Source organism: Syngnathoides biaculeatus, chromosome 23 (genome assembly GCF_019802595.1).
Source record: "Syngnathoides biaculeatus isolate LvHL_M chromosome 23, ASM1980259v1, whole genome shotgun sequence".
Classification (NCBI taxonomy): domain Eukaryota; kingdom Metazoa; phylum Chordata; class Actinopteri; order Syngnathiformes; family Syngnathidae; genus Syngnathoides; species Syngnathoides biaculeatus.
This window is the reverse complement of record NC_084662.1, coordinates 6,085,499-6,109,758: the sequence shown is the minus strand read 5'-3', so window position 1 is coordinate 6,109,758 and position 24,260 is coordinate 6,085,499. Positions and strand designations below refer to the sequence as shown.

Genomic DNA, 24,260 nt, shown 5'->3' with positions numbered 1-24,260 from the left:
GACTTTCATATTCCATTTAATTACATTCAAAAAAAAAAAAAAAAAAACTTTAGATGCAGATTCTATTTTTGCTTCATCTTAACATCAGGAATGTTAGACATGCCATTTTTTTTTCATTTACAGCTATTGAAAAAAAAAGAGCCCTTGAACTGAGAGTGATCCGGCAAACTTGTCCAAAATGTTCTCAAATATTTCCCAAAAATGCCACATTGAAAAAAGCCTTTGTAGAAAAAAAAAGAAAGAAAGAGCATCCCGGTGGTTTCAGTTGCTCTTTTTGTCTTAGAAAAATTGAAAAATCCTCAATACAAATTGTGTCAAAACTCTTATCTAACTTGTATAAAACAACCCCCCACCCCCCCAAAAAAAAAAAAACAAATTAAAAAAAGATCAAAATACAGCACTTAACAGTTTGGATGCACTCGTTCTCCTGAAGTCTCATCAAAAAGGCTCAACCCAAAGAAGAAGAAGAAGAAGAAGAAGATGGCGGCGGCGGCGGCGTTGAACTCATTCCGCCTTGTCCGGCGTCTCCCAATAAAAAGCAGGAAGGAAGTTCAGCACGGGACTAGAAAACCAGGAAAACCGCCACCGCCACCGCCGACACGTTTCTTTGTACAGTTGACGTTGAGGGCAAACAGTCGGGGAAAAAAAGTCGCCGTCGTGTTCCTCGCAAGGCACCTTTTTCGTACACTTTTGATTGTCCGTTGAGTTCGGCGGGGAGAACGCGCGCGAGGCACATGGCTTTAGTCCGGGGGGGGGGGGGGGTTAAAAAAAAAAAAAAAAAACCACAAACAAACAAAAAGCTGGGGGAAAACCCCCCAAAACGCTCCAGTTGTCAAAAGCTTTCAGGAAGAAAACTGGCCGGGCCAAAATTGAGTGAGTACTGCATATTACCATGACTTCAAATCCCAATTTTAGACAAAATATGACGTGGAAAAAATGTGAATAACGTTGAGGGAATAACATTTCAAGAAGATAGATGCAATTACAGCAATAGTCATTACAATTTTTTCTTAAATATATCTTTACCAGTGTGAAAAAACAAAGAAATATTATTAAATATTGCAGGAATTTAAAAAAAAATCCAAATAGCAGAGCTCAAGAATAAAGACAGAACTAGATGCGGGGGGATAAAGTTGAAATATTTGGGGGGAAAATGTCACTAGGATCAATTCAATATACCTTGATGAGGAATCTAAAATAAAAATAAAAAGGCCCCCCGAAAAGGTCAAAGGGCGCCCGCCTCGCCGCACAGGCCCCGCCCCCGGCTCGGCAACCGACGACCGCGACCGCCGAGCTAGCTGCTGCTGTACAACCCAAAATAAATACGCAAATAAATTAAGAAAAATTCCTTCCGGGCCGCGTTGAGCCAGGCAGAAAACGGAAAAACGGCAAATTGGCTCAGCACGGCGCGGAGCTCCCGAGGCGGAACGCCCGACGCGGAACGCCCGACGCGGAACGCCCGACGCGGAACGCCCGTCCGCATTTGGCAAAGCGAACATCAACATAAGAAAACAAAGGAAAAAAAAAAAAGGAATCGAGCTGTCAACCCTTCCATCTAAAAACAAAAGCAACAAAAAAGAAAAAAAAATGTTCATTTTCAACACAAAGAAAATATTCGGCTTGCAGCCAAATATTTGCACACTCACGCCGTGTGTTGACACGCATACAGCAGTGCAGTGCCCTGACGTACGAGTTCGGGGAGAAATTTTCTCTTGCTTGGGGGGGTTGGGGAGGGCGGTCCCTTCGCGTAAAAGCGCAAATTTGAAATGCCAGAATTTGGACCAACCAGCACGGCCGTTCAAGGGCGCCAAATACTTCTTTGGCAAATGAAAATTTTTTGGAAGGAAACAAAATTCAAAGCGATTCTTTTGATTCCAAAAATGACAAAATGGCGTCGACTTTGGTGCGGGCGGCGTGGGGTCGATTCCAGCTCGGGGACGGCCTGTCGCCTCAAGTTAGCTGGGATGCGCTCCCGCGCCCCTCGTGAGGATAAGCGGCTTGGAAAACCGACAAATAGATGCTTTCGCGAAACAACCGAACCGAGTAGGACAAAAAAAAAAAAAAATCAGGTCTGAACCGATCGTAAAACGTCCCCCAAACTGGGGGCCGCAAGGGTGGAAAAAAGCGGGGTACACGTTTACCGATAACTTGGCCTGAGGGGGGCTCGCCATCAAAGGAAGCATTTCCTGATTGTCGCCTGCTTCTGAAAGATTTTCCTGAGCGATCGTCCGGGCTGAAAACGGCCAACCTGCCCTGCCGAGCGAGACTCCTCCTCGCCGGAGATCGTCACGCTTTCTTCTTCTTCTTCTTCTTCTTCTTCTTCTTCTTCTGCTACTTGTTGTCTGGGATTGTGCGGCAGTCCGGACAACGGCGCCTCCCGCCAGTCCGGTCTCGGTACGCCCGCTTCTAAGACTCGGACCTCATGCGCTCCTTCGCTCCCGCGGACGTTCACGAGGCCCGGGGGGCAGACAGGGCCCGCCACGCCATTTAATAATGGCGGCACGGTGAGGCAACCGGTTAGAGCATCTGACTCACAGTTGCGAGGACAGAGGTTCGAATCGGGGCCCCGCTTGTGTGGAGTTTGCATGTCCTCCCCGTGCCTGCCTGAGTGGCTTTTCCCCGGGGGTGGGCGCTCACAAGGACAAGTTTGAGCACTCCACACTCCAAAAGTGTCGCTCGCGTTTGTCGCCACGGTGAGAGAAAAGATGATACAGTGGATGAAAAATGACAAGCAAAAAAAGTTAGCGAAGTTGAAGCGAAACATGCGCTGAGGACGCGTCGCTTCCGGAAAGGTCCTCGCGTCACGCGACGCGTGTGACAAATCAGTTTTCGGTACGCGTGTACCCCGCCTCACGTGACCTGGATCGATGCTTTCGGAATATTGCTCATCCTCTCGCTTCGAAAGAAGTTTTGTCACCTCCCCCACGGCGGAGACTGACCGACGCCGTCAAAACGTCACGTTGACGGCCGGCGGACGGCACAACGTCAAAAAAGTGAAGTCGAGCTTCTTATTCTACGAGGAATACGCCAAAGCCCCGCCGCCCCCCCGCCCTCGCTTTTTCGAAGCCTAAGGCATTCCCGGGACCGATGTTGAGAGTTCAATTCCGAGAACAACGACGAGAAAAAAAGCTGTACAAAATAAGTCATCTTACAAGTCATATTTCCAAAATATCTCTCAATGGCTTCTTATTGAACAAGAAAAAAAAATGGAGAGGCCGTTCGTCTCCGTCCAGCGGGGAACAGTTTTGTTTTGTTTTTTTCTTGATCTCTTCGTCGTAAAAAGAAAACTCCAAAAACCCGTGTTCAATCTTCCAGTGCCGTCTGTAAAAAGTCCGGTCCCGTTACAGCCGGGGCGGCGGGTCCGGCCCTTCATCTGTGCCGAGGGACCGGACGAGGTCGGGGGAACAGGAAGCCCAACGCCGCCATGGTCAGGCGCATCCACGTGGGCAAGTTTTGTCCCAGCAACTGCAAAGCGACAAAAACAAAACATTTGGCTGAAGTGAAAGCTGCAAAAGGCAAACCAGGAAGGTGCCGGGACGGGCATCAGAACCGGCCGCTCCGGTTCCCGAACCTTATTGAAGGCCCGCCACGCACGTTCAGGACATCTGGACAATCCTCGTCCGAGTGACGGCGCTCTGTCGTAATCGGCCCGCAGACCCGGTCGGTCAGCGCGGCAGAAATCATAAACAACAGCAGACGTTATTCTGCGAGCTGTTTGCCGGGACAATGCGGACGGCTTATCTGCGTCGCCGTGGGGGTCGAGCACACTTCAGAGTCCGCCGTACGCCCTCGTCGCAAAGTTATTTTTAGAGCGGCAGGCGCAGGCGATGGCGCTTCGCTTTGTCCAGCTTGTTTTCCTTTGAAACAAGCCCCGCCTCTTTGGCCTAGCCACGCCTTCTCGTCAACAGGAAAAGCGGCACAGAAGAAACGCGGCTCACGCTCATTAGCGGTCGTGTGACATTTGAAACATCTCCTGCTCCTCATCACGTGCAACACCTAAAATTGAGACCCGCCATTCTTTCACTGTAATGCAGACCAGACAATATTGACATTCTATACAATAAACTTATGTGGGCCCGCTAGTGAACCTTGCGCCACGCCCCCACTTTCCTACAGGAAAGACTCGACTGTTGTCGCTCAACCAAACAGACAGTCCGTACGCCGACATTGGAAATTGAAACCCTTCCTTGCTTGTCTTTAAGCGTCCTGCCATCGACCGGCTCCCAATCCGAGGCGTACACCCCCACCCCCCACCCCCCCCCGCCCGACACCCCGGCCTGGCCTGGCCTGGCCCGGCTTTACTTTTACTTACCAGGTCAACGTGATCCCGCTGGAACTTGTCTCCGATCTCCCGAAGTTTTTGTCCGATTTGCGCCTCCGGGCTCAGCCCCGCCCGCCCCCGGCCGGGTCCCTCTGCCGGCCCGCCGTCCTCTTCCTCCTGCCCGTCTTCCCGGGGGGCCAGACGGGCCCCCCGATCCTCCAGGGGCTGGAACTGCGCGGGGAAGTGTGAGCGCAGCGCCGCGTTGCCTAGGAGGAAAGCATCGGGCGTGCTGACAGGCTCGAAATAAGAATGTGGAGGCGCAAACGGCTGTCACGTCAAAATCAAACTCCATTATTATTATTATTTGTTTTGCATTGATGACCAAGGCCGGGGGCCGGGTCACCTGTCACGGGAGCGGTTTCCGGCTCTTGGCCTTTGACCCTGGACGCCGACTGCAGCTTCCCTATTTTTTTTTTTTTTCCCATTTTCCAAGCCTTTAAAAAAATGTTGTCCTTTCCAAAATTCATACACAGCTCTCCGTTTTTTGACCATGACGTCATTTCCAAAATGGCTGACGGGGAAAAGGAGAAGGTTGAGCAAAACGTTTTGGAATAATCCTTCAAAAAAGTATCGAAACGACAAATTGAACTGGGCGTTCTCTTTCGGACAAATTCATATTTTCTTTTGACGTCCTTACCTCCAAAGCCAAATTAATAGTTTTGCTCGCGGTTGTCAAACTTGTCTAAGCCTAAAATCCACCCACAAATATTACGTGTGTGTGACTGACACTTTTTTTTGAATTATGTTTCCATATATTTTAAAACACAGTGACTTTTTTTTTTTTTTTTGGCTTTTTTTGACCTGGTGACTGAAGGGAGCACCCACCGGCGATACTTCGCGAAACCGGTTTGAGCGAATCCTCCATCGGAAGGAAACTTTTGACCTTCCTCAAGGAACAGCGCAAGAGTCCCGAAAGCGCAGAGCGGATGGAAAAACATATTTTTAACGCCTCTGTGAACTCCTTTGCGCCCGCCGGCGATGTCACCGAGTTTCGCCGCGATTCTGCTCCGAGGGAATGTTGATGATGTTGTTGTCGTTTGTTTTTTTTTTCTCCCCCCGTCACGTGCCCATGTACGGGCAAGTTTGCCGGGCGAGCGTGCGCGTTTGGCGCCCAGCCAGAAGCGTGACGTCCATTACTGGTTCGGATCGACGACCCGGAGCAACGGCGCTCGCACCGTCACGCTGACTCAACGAGCCGCCGCCGCTTGACTCGATTTGATGAGGACGTCGCAAAACGATGCACAAGTTCAACCGGTGGCTCGATTGTGCCGTTGAGTTGAGGGCGTCTTTGCGCGTGCACGACATAAATCCACTTTGCGCCAAGCGGGACATGAGCCAAACGTTTTTACTTGATTGAAACGGACGCACAGGAGGTCTGACCGTTTTGGGTTTTTTTTTTTTTTTAAATCTTTCACAACGTGGCATTTGTTTTTGCTCCTTCCGTTCATTTTGTAAATACTGCACAGCGGAACCCAAATGATGTGGCTTGCACATTGATACTACATTGTCCATTAGAACGAGGACGTTTTTTCTGGGACTACATCATATATTGGTACCATGAAGTACCAGGAAAAGCTCCCAGACCTGAACGTAACTAACGTTCGCCGACAATGGCAATGAAGTGACGGTTCCCGGCTGGAGCGTCAAGCGGTCGCCATTACGTAACTTTTATCCAGAACGTGTGTCCATTCAAATGTGGAAAACGAAGGCTGCTTCTTGACTTCCGCCCTCAAGGGGTGGGCCCGCAACTCGCACGCACTCCTTACCGTGAAAGGGAAGCCGATGCTGCAGCCGCGAGGCGAGAGCCGGCACGCCGACGCCGACGCCGTCGCGGTCGGGACGAGAGTCCAGCCGCCTGGGCCGCTCTTCGCACTTGAAGCCCCCGAAGGCGGCGGGCCGGAGCCGCGACGTGTCTTCCTCCTCATCGTCCATCAGACGCCCTGCGGACGAGGCCACACGGAGCGGAAAGTTGAAGCCTTTCGCACCAGCGCTACTCCGCTCGTAGCAGCGCGATTTTGTTTGGAGGGGAAACAGAAAAAGGAAATGAAAACTAGCGTGCGCTGTTATCAGCGGAAACTTTGCCCCCGGCAGATGGAAGACCATCGCAGTGTGTCAACAATAAACGGCTGGCGATAAATCACGAGTCACTGGAATGCCCGCTAAGAGGCTTTCGGGAGGTCACGCTCAACTCAAACACGGAGGCCTGCGGCTCAGCGCGGGTTCACAAGGCGCGCAGGAATGTATGGAAAGACCCCGCGTGGGCGGCCAGAAGCCGTTCGCGCCGACTTGCCGAGGGCCAGCCAAAACATCCACGCGGGCGCCTTGCGAGTAATCGCCCCCCCCCGGACACCCACGTGGACCGGACGCCTCGCGCAATCGGGCCGCGACGGGTCAGGTCAACACGTTGGAAAGGGGCCGCCACCTGCACCTTCCCGAGGTTTGCTCAATCTTTTCAACGACTGATGACTGGAAGACCAAAAAAAAAAAAAACAACCCAAAATCCTCCAGCCCAAAAGTTTCAATGTAAGAAAAAGTGTTGACGAGCTTCAGATCCGCGCAAAGTGAACCAACCGTGTTGTCTTCCGGCCTTGAGATGCCTTTTGCATCTTTGACTTAAACAGTTGATTTGCTTGTTTTGTTTTGTTTTGTTTTTTAAAAAAAAAAAAAAAAACAAAAACATGTAATACCAGCTGAAATGTCGCCGAATACTTGAACAGCAGGCTGACTAAAAGTTAGCCGACAGTGATGCCGCCGATGCTGATGGTTTCCAAGTAGCAGACGTCCGCGGTATCGGGGAAGAAGCCGCCACGAGGAAGCCGCTGAGCGGATTAGCTCGCTCACGCGCACCGCGGCTGCTCGACAACAACAACAACAAGACGCTCCCCTCCGCTCGCGATCGACGGCGGGCCGCTCCCTCGCACGACGCGCGAAACCAAAGTTGCGCCTACGGCCGCCGCCTGACTCCGACCGCCGATAACGGCTCCCGCTCCATCAACGTTCAAGCGCCGTCCGTCATCCTTCACCTTCTTCTGCCCGCACGCGAACGGGGCTGACGAACGCAAGCTGAACGCGGATAAAGCGAGCGGACGTGTCCGCGTTGACCTCATCGTGTCAAAGCGGCCGAAACAACGACAAAAACTGGGTCAAATCGCTGCGAGAGCAACCGCAAAGGTTAACGATCCCGGGCGCGACCCGGATGGTCCGCGGCGATTGGCCAGCTCGGGGGTGGGGGTCAGGCCTGCCAGCCACCACAAAGCTGGGACGCGCTTGGCATTCCCCGCGGGCCACAAAACAGAAGCCGCGACGGGTGCAAGTCTCAATTGTGCTGCGCTGACGTGACGACGCTCGTGATTTTCTTTTTCATTTTCTCGAGACTGCGTTGGTGGTGACAAAATAAATGTTCCGGAACGATGAAGACTTTGGCCGCGCCTCGCCACTTTGTCTGGTGTGACACTTTTGCGTGACGTCCACTCGACAGTTCCACGGAGGAAGGAGGCGGCAAATGTGCACGACTCACGCGGGCGAAGGTTCCTTGCGCGACTCTAAACTCGGCGGACGACTAAAACAATTTTGAACGCCGAACACACCCGACTTAACAATCAGAGGAATGAGAGGGGCGGGGGGGCGGTGGGGGGGGGGGGCTGCCGGTGGGGGTCCTGCGCTCATCGCAAGCTCGCGAAACAAACTTGGAAAGTCTTTTCTTTTCCTTAAGACGGCGACAACGAAGTCCACGCGGTCCACGCACTCCTCCGACAACGGCGAGTCCAGCCCGGAGCGCGCAGCCTTTTTTTTGCCGGGATTCGCCCACCAAGCCGGCCGGCCGACAAACCAACAAACAACAAACAACAACAACAACAAGAACTCACCGGCCGCAAAAGCGTTTTCCGTTCCAATGGGTGCTATCTTGACGCCTGGGCAATATGTTTTTTTTTTTTTAAAAAAAAAATGATTATTATTATTATTTGATCGTTTTGTTCTCCCCTCCCACCGACCAAGCTTTAGCTCCGCTCGTCGCTCGTCGGCGTGTTTGCGTTTGCGAGAGGCGGGCGAGGGGGGGTCGCGTTTTGCAGAGGCGGCCGAGACTCCGCCCGCCTTCGTCGGAGGCCGCGCCCCTTTCCGGCCCTCGACACTTTTTCATAAACATACCGCATGCAGCACCGACGAAGCGCCTATATATGCGTGGATATTAAATATTGTCATTAAAAATTCCTATTTTTGAGCCTTTTACGTCACTTGAGGAATCGTCAAATTTCAACACGTGAACAGAAAAGTGACGAGGGCCAGCACTCCTCATTCTGAAGGCCTCTCACGTGACAACACAGAATCCGAAATCTGATTATTGGACAACAATCAATAATATTTTCTTTTCTGGGTACACAGAGTGAAAACTGCGCAAGCAAAAGAAATGCGATGAAACATTGGAATTGAGGCTGTAAATTAAAATCAGTGCTTCTGATATTGTTTAGGGTGTCGGTCGTCATTGGTGATTTGAGGAGTTAAAAAACAAAAACACAGAAAAACAAAACGAAAGAAAACAAGTGTGCGTTCCTCTTTAAGAGAACAACAATCTCTCCTTTCGCCGCCAAAAGCTGGTGACAGGCCGCGGACCAATCGGAGGCTTTGTTATGGTCCCGCCCCCTCTCAAGTCCGGCCTGACACGTGGAGGGCCGAAAAAAAAAAAAAAAAAAACACAAACCAAAAAGCAGGAGACAAAAAAAAAAAAAAAAAAAATAGAAAAACGATTTATGGGGAAAAAAAAAAGAGCAGCAACCGTGAGCGGCTCGCTCTCTGTTTCTGTTTCTCCGCTCAGCTGATTGGAAGCTGCTCGGAGATTGAGTGACGTCACGCGCCCAATTGCCGCGGACGGCGACGTTTTGTGCTGTCAAGGCAACAAAATGCAAGGCCGCAATCATTGCGCGGCGCAACTTTTTGTTCGCTTCCAGGCGAAAAGTACCCGTGACTCATCGGCCCAATCGAATACAATAAATGTCTTGTTGAATTTGAATGGGACTGGCAAAAACGAGGCTGAAAATCAATCGATTTCCTCAGCCTTCAAATGCTGGATGGTCCGCTGATTACGCTGAAAGCGCGTCCGGCTCAACTCTCAATCAAATTCCATTAGGACGACTTGGAAAAATGGATGTCATATCTTCGATCTAGCCGTGAAAATAGTTTCCAGTGGCTGGAAAATATAAATATCTCTGGCTTGCCACGCGACTCGAAAGCGGCAGCGCCGGCCCAAAGCCGCACTTAAAAAAGAAAGAAAAAAAAAAGCGCTTTCGTCTTTCTTTGACTGACATGCGTGCACTCGCAGCTGACACCGAGGCGCTCTAATGCGGCCCCACCGGTCGACTGTCTGCAGGAAATTTTTCAACTCCCTCGGGTTCCCTTTGCCGTTCCAGATGGGCAGGCACCAAACCCGAAAGCTCGTCCCGTTGACTCGGCATTTTCATTTCCGTGTCAACCCGTTTAGGCAGAGCATTTTGCCCCCACGCGGAGCTAACCCAAACTGCTCTCATGTTGTTTATTTGCCATTTTCATTTTTGTGTTCAGTCCCTGTAAGACGGAACACATTTGGATTATTTTACATGGACTAAATTTGCCGTTTTCATTCTTCACAGCGGTTCGCTCGGACTTGTTGAGTAGTTTGAGAGATTTCCACACCTAACTTGGCCCATTTCTTTGAATGCAGCCCTGGATTTGCTTTTGTACTTGGCTATGTTGCTTGGAGGCATTTGAATGCAACACGTTAAGATGGCTTCTTCATAGTCGCAGTTTTGAAAATGTACTGCAGTTCTCCTCCAAGTCAGGGGTGGCGCTACAGGATGGAGTTTCCTCTGGATTTTTGGTGGCCGTTTTTCCTTTCCTTTCCCTTCCGTAACAAGAATCAAAGCAACAACAATGTCGAATGCGGATGCGTGTCTACTCAAACAAATGGATGCGGATGAGACGTTGAAATTGGTCACGAAGGCGGCGGCGGAAGTCATCACAGCACGTGACTAAAACGGACCAATCACGAGAGATGATCTCTGCAACGATTTTTAGCGAGTGCGCGTCAAGTGGCGCAAAGCGGACAAGGGGGCGGTCACGTGATGCAGCGCGAGTACAAAAAGGCCTTCGCGTTCTCATCGGCGGCGGCGACTGCCCGAACGCAATCAAAATGATACGCACATTGGAAATAATATCAATGACGAGACTGGCAAATGCGTGACGGATGCGTCGTGACGGCGGAAAAAAACTCGCTGACCCCTCGCGGCGACGGTGGAAAGAGGAAGGAAGAGCCGGCACAAAACAAAAAAAAAAAACCCAAAAACCTCAGAAGGTTACTGAGCTCCACCGTTTGATAACGCGGAGTCGCCCCAGGGGAGTTATTCGGATCAAGCTCGGCCAGGAAGTTTGTTTTTTTTTTTTTTTCTTTCCGTTTATTGTCGCGCAAACGACGAGCTGCCCCTCACTCGCTTGTTTGAGACCCCCCCCCACCTTCAAAATGTCACAAAAAAAGGCACCACACCCAAAATGTTGTTTTGTTAAAAACACCCACGTCTGCCGTGCCCATTCATGCGTGTTGACATGGAAAATTTTGACATTGTGTCAGTTATTCTGCCATCAAATATTGATACGCCCCCTGCGCCTCATTATAAGCTTTTTTTTTTTTTTTTTGTACAATGTTTGTGTGTTCTTCTACTTGGAAAGCGCAGCAGTCATGCAAATGAGCACAAGCAAAGATGTTTTTTGTTTTTTTTTTCTTTTTGCCGTTGTGTAAATGGGGGCTCGTTTTGAGGATAATTACAGTATTTCCTTCCGCAAATAGAGTCGGGCGCTGTTTATTTACTGGAGTGCAGATGGGAGGGGCGGTCCAAACAGTACACGTGGAGGGAAAGTGGACCTTGAGGCCAAATCCAATGGCGAGCGCGCCATCGGCTGGTGGAGCTCGCCTCGGGGGTGGGATGAGGATAAGCGGCTGATGGATGAAGGAATAAAATGGAGAGAATGCAGCAAACAAACAAAAAAAAAAGGCAAACAGACAAGGGCTGTGCCAAAAGTTTACCGGAAAGCTAATCGACGCTTTCAAAATCGAAGTAACCCCACCGATGACTGGCTGAAGATCCGGGGTCACTTTCGAGCAATTTAAGCCTACACAGTTCCAAACACTTCATCAGAATAGATCAAGTGGCAGATATGAAACAAATCTTTAAAAAAAAAAAAAAAAAGGTGTTTGTTGCCACTCCCAGCTGAAGTTTACTTACAAAGACTTTCTTCCACATAGCGTTGCCTTTAAGTCTGCTAGCTTCATGCTAGCACATCATTAGAATGGTCAAAATCATAATCAGAAATGCGTCTCCAGTCGGTTAAGGTTAGCGGACACGTCGGCGTCATTTGCAAACAGCCGTTTGACAGACGCCTCTGCGAAACGCCATAAATGGGCTAACAAATCGAATGCACGAGGCGCACTTGGAGCAAGGGACATTTGAATACAAACACTAACGCAACACATGTAGACAGTCAATATAGCAATACACACCAGCATATATTCTTTGTCCTCTGTCAAAAACCACATGTTGTCCAAATTAGATGCCCGCAATGAATTTGTCATGGCTTGTCGTACAATATTATCGAGTCCCGTTTCCTCGAAAAATGAGGAGGGGCCGAACGGGAATTATGGCACCATGATGAGAAATATTTGCGCTTGGTGTCCAAGCGCCATCTACGCGAAGTGCTCCACTCCCGAGCGAAAATGCTCTCTTACTAAGTGTGATTTGTTTTCCTGAGGCGTCAGATGGTCCAAAATATGCAAATATTTGGCTCCACCAAATGACTTTTTGTATACTTGGATGACGCTCCCATCCGAGCTCCGGTTTGATGTTGTAATTGCACATTTTGCTGAGGTGGCTCATTTGAAAAAGTAATTAACGCACCGCCTGCTTGTTTTCCCTCTTCTGGTGCTGCTCATTATTAATAACTCATAACTAATCTCCCGGAATTTCAATTGTGGTCCGTTATCGTATTAGTGGAGGACTCGCTTGGCTTGCAAATCTGTTTCTCCCCCCATTTTTTTACCCCCCACTTTCCCGATGCCGTCGATGCTGCGCGATTTGCAGCCTCACGCTTCCCGCGAAGAATTCTTGCCTGTCATTTGTTCCTTTGACGCCTCCGAAGCGATGCTGGGAGCGCATCTAATTTGTCAGGCGCTCCGGCACTCCAAATGTTTTTCAAACGATTGGCGTCGGTATCTCTCGGTTTGATCTGAGCTATTTCGGACCGAGCGGCGCCGAGCGAGGTGACGGAGATCCGCGAGTTGGAAATGAAACCATTTTTTTTGTCTGGCCCAATAAGGCTCGATCGACGTCCGGACCGGCTTTGTTTCTCCCTCGTCTGTCACCTCCCAAACAAATTCACACTTCCATTGATAAGCATTCAAAATTAGCCCCATATTTTGATGACGATGATGATTGTGGGGAATTTGCCGATCCACCGCCTTCACACTTTCAACGCAGCGTTTAAAACACGCTTTTTAAAGTTTTCTTTAGCGTTAAGTTTTGACTGTCGAGAAATGACAAATCGTATGACGTCACTTTGAGGAAATGGAAAGAAGACTTCCTTCCCCAAACAGGAAGGAAAAGAAAAGCCACCCGAAGCAAAATATCATCAAACGGTCGAGATTTTACAGACAAAAATTGTTCTGCTAAACCACATCTGCTCGCTTAATGCTAACATAGAAGGGGATTCGAACCCCTGTCCTCAAAAGCATGAGGCCGACGCGGGTTGCACCCTCTTACGATGTTTACAAACAAAAGTTCAAACCTTCAAAAATGCTTTCCCTTCCGTGGCTTTATCTGTAAACATTGGCTAATTGGCGCCTTTGCGAAAGGCGCTAAGATTGTTCCGCCGCGGAGGTGCGCCACACGACAGCGTCGGCGATGGGTCGCGGCTCATTGAAAGGCGACGTGCGCCTCGTCTGTCGGCGCCGCTCCATTTCAAGGGCGGGAGGTAGGGAAGTGGGGGTTCGATGCGGGTTCATTCGGGGTAACGCGTTCGCCACCACTTTTAACGGCTCCTCATTTCCAAATCATTTTTGGATCCAGAAAAAAGAGCGGCGTGCAACGCGAGCGGCCCCCTTTTGCGTCCGGTCACACGTGCAACGCGAGCGGCCCCCTTTTGGGTCCGGTCACACGTGCAACGCGAGCGGCCCCCTTTTGCGTCCGGTCACACGTGCAAAGCGAGCGGCTCGCTTGGGTCCGAGACTCCAAGTCGATGAAAAGTTGAAGCCTCGTAAACAAAGCGTCCGTCCAAGCGGCGGCTCGTCGTGGCCGTGACGCCTGCGCGCCGTCCGAGTCCGTGTCACGAGCTATTTGCACTGCCGGTGGGCTTTATAGCGGGACCGCGCCGTCGCTATCGTTTCGCATTTCTGCAGCCAATTTATTTGGACGATATTTACCCATCCGTCGTGGCCCCGCCAGAACGGAAAGCTCACTTTGTTTAACTTAGCTAGCCACATTGTCTTTATTTACGACAAACGGACTCGGGATGAAGTCCAAAGAGCCGCAAAACTCTAAAGTTGCTTTTGGAAGCGGTGAAATGCGTCAAGCGTGAGCAAGTTTGGCTGATTGATTGCGGCGAATGTAAAGCGCGTCGTTCAAACGTGACAAAGACGGGGACGAATACAAATGCCGTACGCACGCTTGGAAACATACAAGTGCAACAAGTCAACTGCTGTGCTGACGCAAAAAAAATCAACATTAAAAAAAGTACAATTGTTGCTGCCATTAAAAAAAAAAAAAAATCTTTCGAATGAAAGTATTTTCCCTCTTTTTATGAAGTACAACTTACACCGTGTGTATACCGAAAAGAGAAAAAAAAAAATAACTAACGTCGCATGTTGTTGTCAAAGGAAACTTGTCAAGCTAGCAAAGCGCCATGTTGCCATTCTGTACCCTAAAAGCGGCAAAATTAGCAAACGATTAGCAAAAGTTTGCGATTCTCAGCCGAACATTTGCCGTCAATTATTCTTCATGAAGCAAATACAGCAGCGCGCGGAGGGCTTCTCCAATTCCACGTTTGTATTTGCTTCAAGCAAATCGCGTAGCTGTCGTCTACGAAACTCTACTAGCTTATTGCTAATGTGTGAAGCAAAATGCCACAGATAAGATATTAGCAATTAGCATACGTTAACCCTTCAAACAACTGCTACGATAACATGGACAAGGTGAAACATTTACCGACTGACACAAAACCTGTGAGCCTGCACCAATTACAACATACCGGGCGCTATTTCAATTGAACCACAAAAACGCGGTGCCGTTGTCAAGGAAGAACAAGATCGACACAAAGACAGCAAATAGTTGACGACGGACGAGAGGATATTTGGACTCTGTTGGGAGTGCTCGATGGCGCGCGGCCATCAGCTTGTTGCCCAAGAGGGTGCGGTGCCCCACCCCCTCCCCCATTCAAGAGGCATTAATGGGATTTTGGGGACGACTCGTTGGCGTTTGCTTGAGACGGAAGCTTGAAATCGGAAGGAAAACGAGCTCTTCTTCCGTGTTTGGGAAGCGCAGCGGCTGCGGGGGGGGGGGGGGGGGTTGCGCACGCATGTTGTTACCGTGCAAATTGTCAACCCTTCCAGTGTTTCGGGGACCGCTGACTGTTCTCTGAGGTTCCTCGACGCGGCGGCTTTTATACGCTCGCTCTCTAGCGCGCGCGCCTCATTGGCCGCCCGCGTCGGCAGCTTGGTTGCCGTGCCCTCGAAAAAAGAAATCATTGGGAGACGGAAGCGGTGGATGGAAATAGTCGGAGTTGCTCTTGTTTCTACGGTAACTGTCAACGGGGAGGTACCGGGATGAAAGCGGAGGCAAAACAAACCTCCCCTCCCCGCTCCGGTGGCAACAGCGCGGCAATTGGTTCTCGTTTCCTGCGAGGACAGGAAGGAAAAGGGTAGGCGAGGATGGATCGGGGGGGGGAAAAAAAAAAAAAAGGAAAAAAAGAAAACACAACAAGGTCCCGAGTAGCCGGCGAGGGAGACGCTTGCATCAGAAAACCAGCGAGAGGCAAACGTGCACACTCAACTTGCGTCTGCGCACAAACGCGCACGCATGCACGCAGACCATCACATGCTTCGCTTCACCGCCCCCCCCTTCTCCTTCTCCTTCTCCTTCTCTAGCTCCCGCCAAAACAGCCCCAGCAAAAGCTGCCTAGAAACTTCCGCCCCGCCGCGATTGGCTGAGCTCCCTAGCAACGGCGTACGCTCGGCCAGCCAGTCAGGCGCGTCGCGCGAGGCACACTGACCCAATGAGGCGGATTATTCCGAGGCGGCGGGCAGGCCCGGTGACCTGGTAACAGGCGCCGAGACGCCGGCCGGGCAGACGCTAGAGGCGGACGAGAGTTCGGGCCCCCGCGATTGGCCGGCGCCTTCCCCGCCCGGCCCCCATTGGCCGCCGGCCGCTCTCTTCTGCGAGTCATTCATACATTTTTTTTGCCCCTATTTCCCACCCGCCGCGGTCGCCCTGCCCTCCAGGAAAATCCGCCGGCCAAGCCGAGGGCGCGGGAGGCGCGACGGGATTGGCTCCGGCGTCCTAGTAACAAGTCCGGCTGGTCACGTCACGTCGACGCGGGGATTAAAGCGCCCGCCGACAGCTTGTTTGACAACAATCATGAGCTCCTTTTGCTCGGCCTCCTAATTCTGCCCGGCGGAAACTTTTTGGGGCGTCGCTGCTTTGCTTGAGTACAGTCCTACCGGAAATTCGCGGTACCGTGTGGCCACGGAACTCTTTTGAAAAAAACAATCTGTGATTGGCTGGCGGCCGGTTCCGAGTGGACCCTGGCAGAATTCAGTCATACATTTTCGTATCCTTTGCCAGGCCAGCTGAGATGACTCAAGAAGTCCCGAAACAAATCGCTTGACTTGTTGCTGGTTCGGCAGCCGCCGCGTTCACACTGCACATTTTACAAGCGGTCGGTCGGTTTGTTTAGCAACGCGCTGACGACGTTCCAAAATGCAGTGGGGGCTTTTAAAGTCAACACGCCGCAGGATCAGGAGTTCACGGCGGAGAGTTAATGAGTTCAGCCAGCCAGCCAGGGAACTCCTGTGAATTTAGCACGCGGCGCAAACTGCCAAATGCTACATCGCCGCGGGCCTGAATATTATGCAGGCCGCAATTAGTAAAACAAAAGAAAAGAAAAGCAAAATGAGCCAGCGCGCAAAACAATTCACGCATCCGAGACCGTCTGAATGTATCGTATCCGTATATTTCTTTTATTTGAAACACGTTTGATTTTGTTTTCAACATTCATAAAATAGACAATTAAATGGAGTTGTAAGTTGAGTAAGAAAACGAATTGAACTCTTGACTCTAAATGACGCTACGACTACGTTCTCGCGAGCAAAATCAGGATTTTTAACTGATCGTCACAACGAGACCCTTAAGAAGGGGTTGGGACCGGGTTACCTTTAAGGCCTCAGAGATGCCAAGAGGGAACCTCGATGGCGGGGGCCATCCTTTTTTTGCCTGACATCTGCCACCACGTGTCAATTTTAGGAGGTGACGTCATCCCTTGCAGTTCTAAGGATTTTCCGCTTCTTTGTCAAATCCCGCCTGCGTCTCCTTTGGAGCGTTGTGGGGGGGTGGGGGGGGGGTGGCGCAATTCTCTGTGAAATGAGTCGTTCAACTTTTTTTGTTTGGCTCACCTGTTCTTCCCGTGTGCAGCTAATCGGATACAGCGACGCAACCGGCCAGGTTTCATAGCCGGAGGGATGATTCCAGGAAAGAAAACATTAAGGCATTGTCTCGAGGGGAGGCGAGGAGGGGCGGGGGCGGGGGTGGGGTGGGGGGGGGCATGCATTTGGCATGTTTGGGCATATCACAGGGACTGGCAGCCAGAGCATAAATAATGGAAGATTTATGAATAGCCAGCAAAAATCCTCCCTCTATCTCTCGCTCCTCGTTAAATTAAACACTGACACGAGCGCTCGCATCCTACTTTGGTGAGTTCACGTTCCGTTTTATTATTATGCAAATGAACGCACTGGCAGAAACCACAAGGAAGGGTTTAAGATGCGCTAAAAGTCCTCGAAAAAGATCTAAACAAATAAAAAACATGTTTCAAGAATAAAACGTGCCGTAATTCAAACTTCTCGTGCTTGCTAAATCTTGCTTTTTTCTGCATTTTAAATGTGTTCCCTTTGTCACTTTAACGGGAGAAAAGGAAAACAATGCCATGAATGAAATGTCGCCAAACGCAATCGTGGAGCGTGGATCGTCGCATTCATTCTGCCGCAACTCGCTTGACAACTGTGCGCAATTTCATGGCTTCTTCCTTCAGTCATCCAAACTCGCGATTTGTTCTTTGTTTGTATTTCTAGCCACTATTTTGTGGAGAACGACATATGATGCTCACAAATAGACTGGACCAATTTGTTATCATACTGTCCACTCTTCCGGGCGAGCGGGCTACATCGTGAAATATGTACGCATGTTTTTTTTCCTGGTTTGATGGCAATTATTTAGCTAGCACAGTTGTGGAAAAGCAATAGAAAATGGATGGATGGATGGATGGATGGATGGACGGACGGACGGACGGACGGACGGACGGATGGATGGACGGACGGATGGACAGATGGAGTTGTGGGCGGTGGAAGGCGGCGAGAAGGACTTCCAAACCTGAAGTCAGACGTGCGGCGCGTTAAGCCAGCTCCCAGTCCGCACTACAACGAAGGGCAAAGTTCTCCCTTTGTTGAATTGCAAATGTTATTGAGGATAAGTACGGTAAATCCTTCAGCGAGCCAGTCCTTGAGCTGACCTGGAACCTCCTGGTTCATGAAGGATGACTTGAGACATTACAAATCTAGCAAATTAGCAAACTGGTGAATAACTGAGCTAGCGTCATACAGTTCACCATTGTGACTTATGGCCACCTAACTAGCGAGCTAACTAATGTCCTGATAGTTAGCTAGCCAATTAGCTTTTGCATTTAGTCAACTGACAAAATCAATCGAGCTACTTCCTGGTTCACGTAGGCCGCTGCTAGGCATTCTTTATGAAGATGCGTACCAAATGAGCAAGCAAAGTACCGGAGTAACCGAGCTTATGGACCATCCGTCCAGAACCTCCAAGTGCACCCGTTGTGCTAGCTGTTGCTAAAACAAAACATGAGAGAATTGAGAGGAGTCTCTTGCCTTTCTCTGACGCCCTCCGGCCTGCCTTCAGCCTTGCGGAAGCATCACCGGGAGAAGTTTCTGACGGGCCTTTTCTTCCTCTTCTCCCGACAGCCGAGCGCCCTCCGATCTGGGTCGGCCTCAGAAGATCAGACGAGGACGGCGTCGAGACGGCGCCCCGCCGTGGATGCTAGCGCTGGCGTGTTCCTGGCAAGAGAAGGAAGACGTCAGCGTCGGCAATGATCTTGTAATTAGGCAGCCGTTATCCATTTAGCGCGCGCTAGCTCTGTAATGTTGCCAGTTTAAGCTAACACCCACCCTAAATCTTTGGAAATTTTTTGCCCCCTCGGGGCGGCTGAATTTGTGGATTTTGGTGATCCCTTTAGCGCACGTGAAATTCTATTTTGCGGCTAATTTGACAGCGAGACGCATGACTGAGCTGCAAATTCCATTTAGTGTCTTAGTGTTGGCGCCCTTCCCATCACCCGTGGGCTTTTTTTTTTTTTTAGGGTTACTGAGTCGCTCACGATGCTGCGCTGCCACCTGCGCAGCAGATGTTAGCTGTTCGCTACTAGCCGGCATGCTATTGGTGCACTTGCCCCTCATGTACCGGCAGAGGTGGCGAAAAATATTCACCCTACTTCAGTACAGAACTAGATACTTGGATATAAGTACAAGTACTGATCCAAGAATTTTTTTTTTTTTTTAATTCAAATGCGTAGCCCTCATGCTGAAAAGTAAAATAAATGAAGTGTCCACGCTATCAAAACGTGTACACGCATTGACCGCAAATGCTTCTTCCATGTCCGAATCCGCTGCCTCAATGTTAACAGCGCTGGTAGTGCCTGACGAGGTATTTGTACTTTGTTACTTCCCGCCACTACGTATCGGCCAAACAGGTTTTAGGCGCTCCTTAGCCAAGCTGTGCTCGAGAGACCGACTGACGTATTGCAAACAATCGTCTCACGTGCTAATTGCTCACGCTGTCGCGGCGCATTTATGCTCCACACCCTCCGCGTCGCCGTAGCGCTGCGTTTTCCACCCGGAGCCACCTGAGCGACGTCGCCGCTTCTTTTAGCTTCTACGAGAAATGGATGAGCGCAACCGACGCGGCGGTTTTCAACTCCCACCCCTAGTTGGAGCGCTAAGTCTGATATTTAAAAAGTACGCCCTCTCTGCCACTTCCTCCGGAGCACCAAAAAAGCTGAAAATGCATCACCGCCGGTCCACAGTCTGCAGGTTATCATATCTCATTCAGAACCTTTAACAAATGACATTCGTGGTCGTCATTACGACTGTAAGTGCCGCGTTTCAAAGGTGGCGTGCTTTTCGTGTTCCCCGCGCTTCGACTCTACTTTGAAATGGATTACAAAGCATAACAAGTGGATTTAGTTCCTGTGCATTGGAAATGCTTTCGAGCCCAAAGCGGAACTTGGGACCGGTCCCAAATTGCGAGGGGCACCAGGACGATTGGGCAGTCTTGGTTGCGCTTCCAGCATCCGCAAAGTGCTCGAGCCAAGTATCGTCGCGGTGATTTTTAATTGGAGGTCGAATCGGTGATGACTTCACAAAGCGGCGCTTTCTTTTCTCTCCCCCCCCCCCCCCCCCAGAGGAATCGTCACATATTTATGAAGAGCCTTGTGCTGCAGTTTCTTTTTTTTTTCTGGGTGGAATCAGAAGGTCTCCGCCGAACCCGCTTCAAAGTCCAACGCCCCAGGAAGCCGGAACGCTTTTTGGGCGCGATACCCCAAGTAGCATCTGTAGCCACGCGTCCAACTCGCTGGACCCGTCAAGTCTCCTGAGCCGCCCCCGCCGATCGGAAGCGCCATTCAAGCGGCTTCGAAGACCAAGGAAGGGACGCGTGTCCGCCAACCTCGACTTGGCCTGTTGCGCCGCAGTTGGGCGCAAACTAGATTCCAAAATGTGTCCACTCTCATTTTTCTGCACAAGTCGATACTTGGCCACGCTACAATTGGCTAAGCCAGTGTTGTTCCGAACGGATCGTCAGTCCCGAAGGTCCGTTTGTATGCGGGGGGGTTTCCGCTTATTTCATTGCCTGGTCGATAGCATAGTTTTGTTTTCGTGACATCATCTATTGTAGTCAGACCATGTAACCGCAGAGGGTTGCTTTTGTGAAGTACTCGAGTACTTTACTTGTCACCAAAAGTCGAGCTACTTTCTACGGAGCCTCATCCTCCTCCATTGACAACATCCCGAAGGAGACCGCGGGCGTGAAACGCCGGCAACGACCTTCGCATGACGGCTTTACGGTGACATTTGACAGTAGGGAGAGTTTGACTCTTCGTAGGTCTTCATGTCAACAGCAGTTAACGCCTCGCGTGAGATTTAAGAAGGTTCAAATGTTACGTCGGAGATAAACAGTTGACAATCCACAATCAGTTTGATGACGCTGACAAATTGATGAGATTTTCACCATTGTTTGAAGGTTCCATCGTGGAGCTCTGCATATTTACGACCTGTCGTACAAGCAAACACTTTCCAGTCTTTGGATTTTTTTGGACACTTTTCATTTTTAGCGCAAGGTGAGCGGCATGCTAATTTTTGCCCGGGTCGTCGACGTCATCGTTTGGCTGCTCAAGTGGGACGCTTCAAGGACCGGTTTGGGGGGGCGGGGGGGGGGGGGGCGTATGCAACCAAGGCGGCGATGACATCATGCGTTGCGGCCTGGTCACGTGGGATGACCTCATTTCCCGTGGAGCTGATTTCAATTCAAATCCATATTGCTTTTCCTCATAAAAATGTGATTACGTGGATGCGGACGCTTTGGGTGAAGGAGACGTTTTTTCCTTTTTTTTTTTTTTTTTTTTTTCAAAAGAATCAAAATACTTCTCAGGTGCTTTGTGGCAAACATTTGATTCCCATTTCCACACGTTTCTTGTCTTGTTGCCAGTTTTGAGAGGGCAGCATTTGGAATTTGGACGCGAAGGCGGGAAGAAAGTCGTTGAGCTTCCAGTTTACACGGTGGCCCACCTTCCACTTGCGAGGTCTTCCCTTCCGCATTAAGGCAACGATTTGGCCTTCAAGAAAAAAACGTGCTCGTTAGGCAGCTCCACGACGACTTCACAAGTGAAAGGGAATCTTAAGGAGGGCGTTTCCAACTAACGACTCTCGGGCACGAACAACGGCCTCGGTCGCGGCCCCATTCGCTTCCCATAGAAGACAGTTTGCCATTGGTCAGTCTTCGCCCTGACGTCTTGGCTAACGAGTGCCTAAAAGCTGCTTGCGCCATACGCAGGAGTGGCAAATAACAACAAAGTGCAAATAGCTTGTCAGGCATTAGCAACGGCGTGTTTCGGGGCCCGCCTCAGCTTTGGAGCACAATTAGTCAAGTTTCTCCACATGCACGTTACCGAGCTGGGTCGCATCAGAGGAGAAAACCATCACGAGAGTCCAGCGCAGGCTGCAAACTGGACTTCGACGAGCACCGAAGGGGGGCAAATATGGAGTGATTTTGAATGGACTGCAAAAACCCGTCATCATCACTTCAAAACTTGCCACAGAGCCGAGATGTGAGCCTGCAATGTTGCTAGAATCAAATAAAACTGTCCAAATGTGAAAAAAAAGTGGTGTGTACTTTGTGTACATTCCGCAAGCACAAACGCACGTTAAGCATGTGGTGGAGCAAAGCCGCTTTAGCTTCACGCGGGGTTTTGCATATCAAGTCCTGAATGATTGCCCCCCCCCCGTCCCTCACTCGCTTCAGTCCTCTTTGTTTGCGCAGGCGGGCCCCGCCCCTCCGCTCGGGCGCAGCACTTCATGTAAACAAGCCGTGAAAAGGCAGATATGTTACGCACGTCGCGTACGTTAAGAGGAGCCTTTGCGTTGCATCAAGTGTGTGTGTGTGTGTGTGTGTGTGGGTGGGGGGGGGGTGGACAAATACACCGACTGATGTGGAGATTTATTCATGAGACGTCGTGAAGCGTCGAGGGCCGGCAGGTGCCGTCCACGCGATGATGGCATCAAGAAAACATCCCAATGGATGATGACATCACCCCCCAAAGCGCTCACATGCTTTGCAGGGTCCAGTGGGATTAAGGGGGAGGTCACATGCTTCGGACCACCTTTGCTCTTTGGTCTCGCTCTGGTGACCTTCCCGCAATTCGTCACCTCCAGCAAACAATGGAGCAAGTATTTATTTATTTTTTTTTAATGCTACCTGCAATGACTTCATGCAAACAGAGCGCGCTTTTTGTTTTTTTGTGTGCAGTACGTCAGCGCCAGTCTAAATTTCCCACACGCTGCACCAGAGATGGGCCGAGGCGTAAGCCAAATAAGCACCTGCTTAAGCCCCCCCACCCCAACTGCTTAACAGCTCTCACAAGAGCCGTCGACTCGTGCAAAGCTGCAAAAGGTTACAAAAGTATCTGTAAAAAGTCTTGATGTTCATCGGTCCACGGTTAGACAAATTGTGTCCAATTGGAGAAAGAAAGAAAGAAAAAAGAAAAACTGCTGCTTCCCTTCCAAAGACGAGGAGGATCGACATCTGCCAAAATGAGCTCCAAGAGGTCAAAAAGAATTTCAGAAATCACTCACGTGACGTGGCAACATCTTTTTTTGACAACAAATCTACCATATGGCAAACATGCAACAAAAATGCCATCTGTGGGAGAACACCAAGGAGTAAGACATGATGAATGTCCCAAAAAAATATTGACGGACATTTGTAGTATGACTCAAGGAGTGTCCCAACATGTTCCACATCACTACTGACAAAATATTCTTCGCATAGATGAAAATTGTTTGCAAAGAATACAAAACACCACGTGTGGTGTCAAAAAGCAGACACCTTCCCCTAAGCGTCAGGATACGGGGGCGCTTTGTCAACTCGGGGCCTGGACGGCTTGCGATCGACAAAATTCATCATGAAGATATTTTTGCTGAAGAACTCGAGTCTTTCATCTTTGCAGCACTTGAAGTTCAAAAGGGGCCAAAACGCACAACGCTGAAATGTCTTCATCGCGTCGTTTGGGGAGGGGGCGTGTCGGAATGTACCATTGACGCCATCAAACGCTGAAAAGAAGTTCAGCCGCGAACGAACGGCTGCTTCTATTTTTAGAGTGCAGACTGGAGGTTAAGCCCACCGCCGCCCATCCGCCTGAGGGCTTTTTCTCCTTCCTGAAAAGGTCTACAGGTGTCCAGAAGGGAGGTTTTTTTTTTTTTTTTTTTTTGGGTGTAGGTGGGGGCGCTTTGAAGAGCCCCCCCCCCCCCCACTCAGCCTCAATGAAAGAGTGAGAGGGTCAATATTTATACAGCAGAGGAGACGGGAGGAATGCAGACGCCACAGAAATAGCAACAAAAAGTCCCGCTTTTAGGCGGGAGGGCAAATAAAGCGTCCACCCACAACGCACGCTTCAATGCCTGGGGTCAGAGGTCAGCGAGGGCGCCGAGACTTCCGCGACGTCATCGACGCCACCTGCACGTCCGACAATGAGGGGCCGAGGTCGAAGGGCGCCAAAGTCGACGCCATTAAAGGAGAAAGCAGGCGAAAGCGGTCGGCGTCGTCTCGAGTCCCGTTGAGTCATCTCCAGGTGCGGACTCGGGACCGCAGTTCATCATCCAAATGGCAACAACGCTCAGAAAATGGACAGAAATGATTGGATGTATTGTAGCGTCAAAAAAATGTTCCTCGTAATATTATTTGTATTGTACATTATATGAAGCAGCACATGTAGACAGACAACCTAACACTCACGTATTGTTTATGCTCCGCAGAGGACGACTTCCATATCGACGACTTCCTGACCGTGGCGGGCTCGCTACGGCCGTCTTCTG

The 24,260-nt window shown here is 50.3% G+C and overlaps 1 protein-coding gene across 1 annotated transcript; it reads right to left on the bottom strand.

The window, feature by feature from the left end:
• Window positions 1-770: 770 nt before the first annotated feature.
• bmf2 (BCL2 modifying factor 2) lies at window positions 771-8,251 on the bottom strand. Its single transcript, XM_061813050.1, has 4 exons — window positions 8,188-8,251; window positions 6,088-6,261; window positions 4,313-4,527; window positions 771-3,465 (listed from the first exon to the last, which is right to left on the bottom strand). The coding sequence occupies exons 2-4, from the start codon at window positions 6,251-6,253 to the stop codon at window positions 3,370-3,372; spliced, it is 477 nt and encodes a 158-aa protein (XP_061669034.1). The 5' UTR covers window positions 6,254-6,261; window positions 8,188-8,251; the 3' UTR covers window positions 771-3,369.
• Window positions 8,252-24,260: the final 16,009 nt, after the last annotated feature.